The following is an 873-nucleotide window of genomic DNA, read 5'->3' on the forward strand; positions in this document are numbered from 1 at the left end:
ACTTTTGCCTCCTAATCATAGCTCTGGAGTCTGCTTTAGGAGGGCAAAGGATCTCCTGCCAGGGACCCCAGACATCTGCTGACTGCAGGCTGAAAAGCACAGATTTAAATTACTGAGGCAGAGTCAAAGAAAGTACACTGATGTCTGGAACTAAGGTTTGATTCCAGGGACTTTTAAGTTAGTAAATGAATTTCCATTGACAAAATATCATTCCAAGTGTTTGATCAGAGTGATCTATCTGAGGTTCCTTCATCTAGGACTGTTCGGAGTTTCTCACTCCTCTTGATGGGATTTACAAAAAAAAGGAAAGGAGAGAAAATAAAGTATCAAGGAAATGCTTGCTGGTCAAAGTGGTTGATCCTGTATAAAAGTAGGTAATTCTGGTGGAATAATCGTGATAGACTCAGGAGGACACCCACTATGTATTTTTAGTCAACAGCATGAGGCTGTGCATCATCAGAGCCTGAGGGACTCCCTGGTCTTCTCTAGTGCCAAGGCAGCTGGTGCAATGCACTGTAAGAGGGGACAGATGAACAGGGAACCCAACACTTGTTCCAGCTTCATGGGACAATGTGGAGCAGACAAATACGTCAAGCAAGGAATAAAAAAAATACCCAAAGAAAGTGGTTTGCTGCCGTTTCCCACATTCGAGCTAGTGAGAGGGAGTCATGCCATAAACCAACCCAGAAGGTGCGATGTGTGAAACAAAGTTCAGGAACCTCGGGGGGAGAAACCGCGGCTGCGGGGTGCCGCGGAGCCTTTACCTGCTTGTTTCGGTAGAGCTGTGAGGAGAGCTGGTCTCCGCGCCACGCCGCGTCCTGGGCACCGAGCTGCGGGGTGCAGAACCGGCCTAGGGGAGCAGACCCGAGGCGT

At 48.5% G+C, this 873-nt stretch overlaps 1 protein-coding gene across 1 annotated transcript in view; it reads right to left on the reverse strand.

The window, feature by feature from the left end:
• GMNC (geminin coiled-coil domain containing) overlaps positions 1-830 on the reverse strand; it is a gene marked incomplete at its 5' end in the record, with an annotated part of 3,735 nt that extends 2,905 nt beyond the window's left edge. The window contains one exon of the mRNA XM_010169424.1: positions 765-830. Coding sequence (XP_010167726.1) covers positions 765-830 — 66 coding nt within the window. The remainder of the gene's footprint in view (positions 1-764) is intronic.
• Between the last annotated feature and the right edge of the window lie 43 nt (positions 831-873).

Source organism: Antrostomus carolinensis, unplaced genomic scaffold (genome assembly GCF_000700745.2).
Source record: "Antrostomus carolinensis isolate BGI_N321 unplaced genomic scaffold, ASM70074v2 scaffold13956, whole genome shotgun sequence".
Lineage (NCBI taxonomy): Eukaryota > Metazoa > Chordata > Aves > Caprimulgiformes > Caprimulgidae > Antrostomus > Antrostomus carolinensis.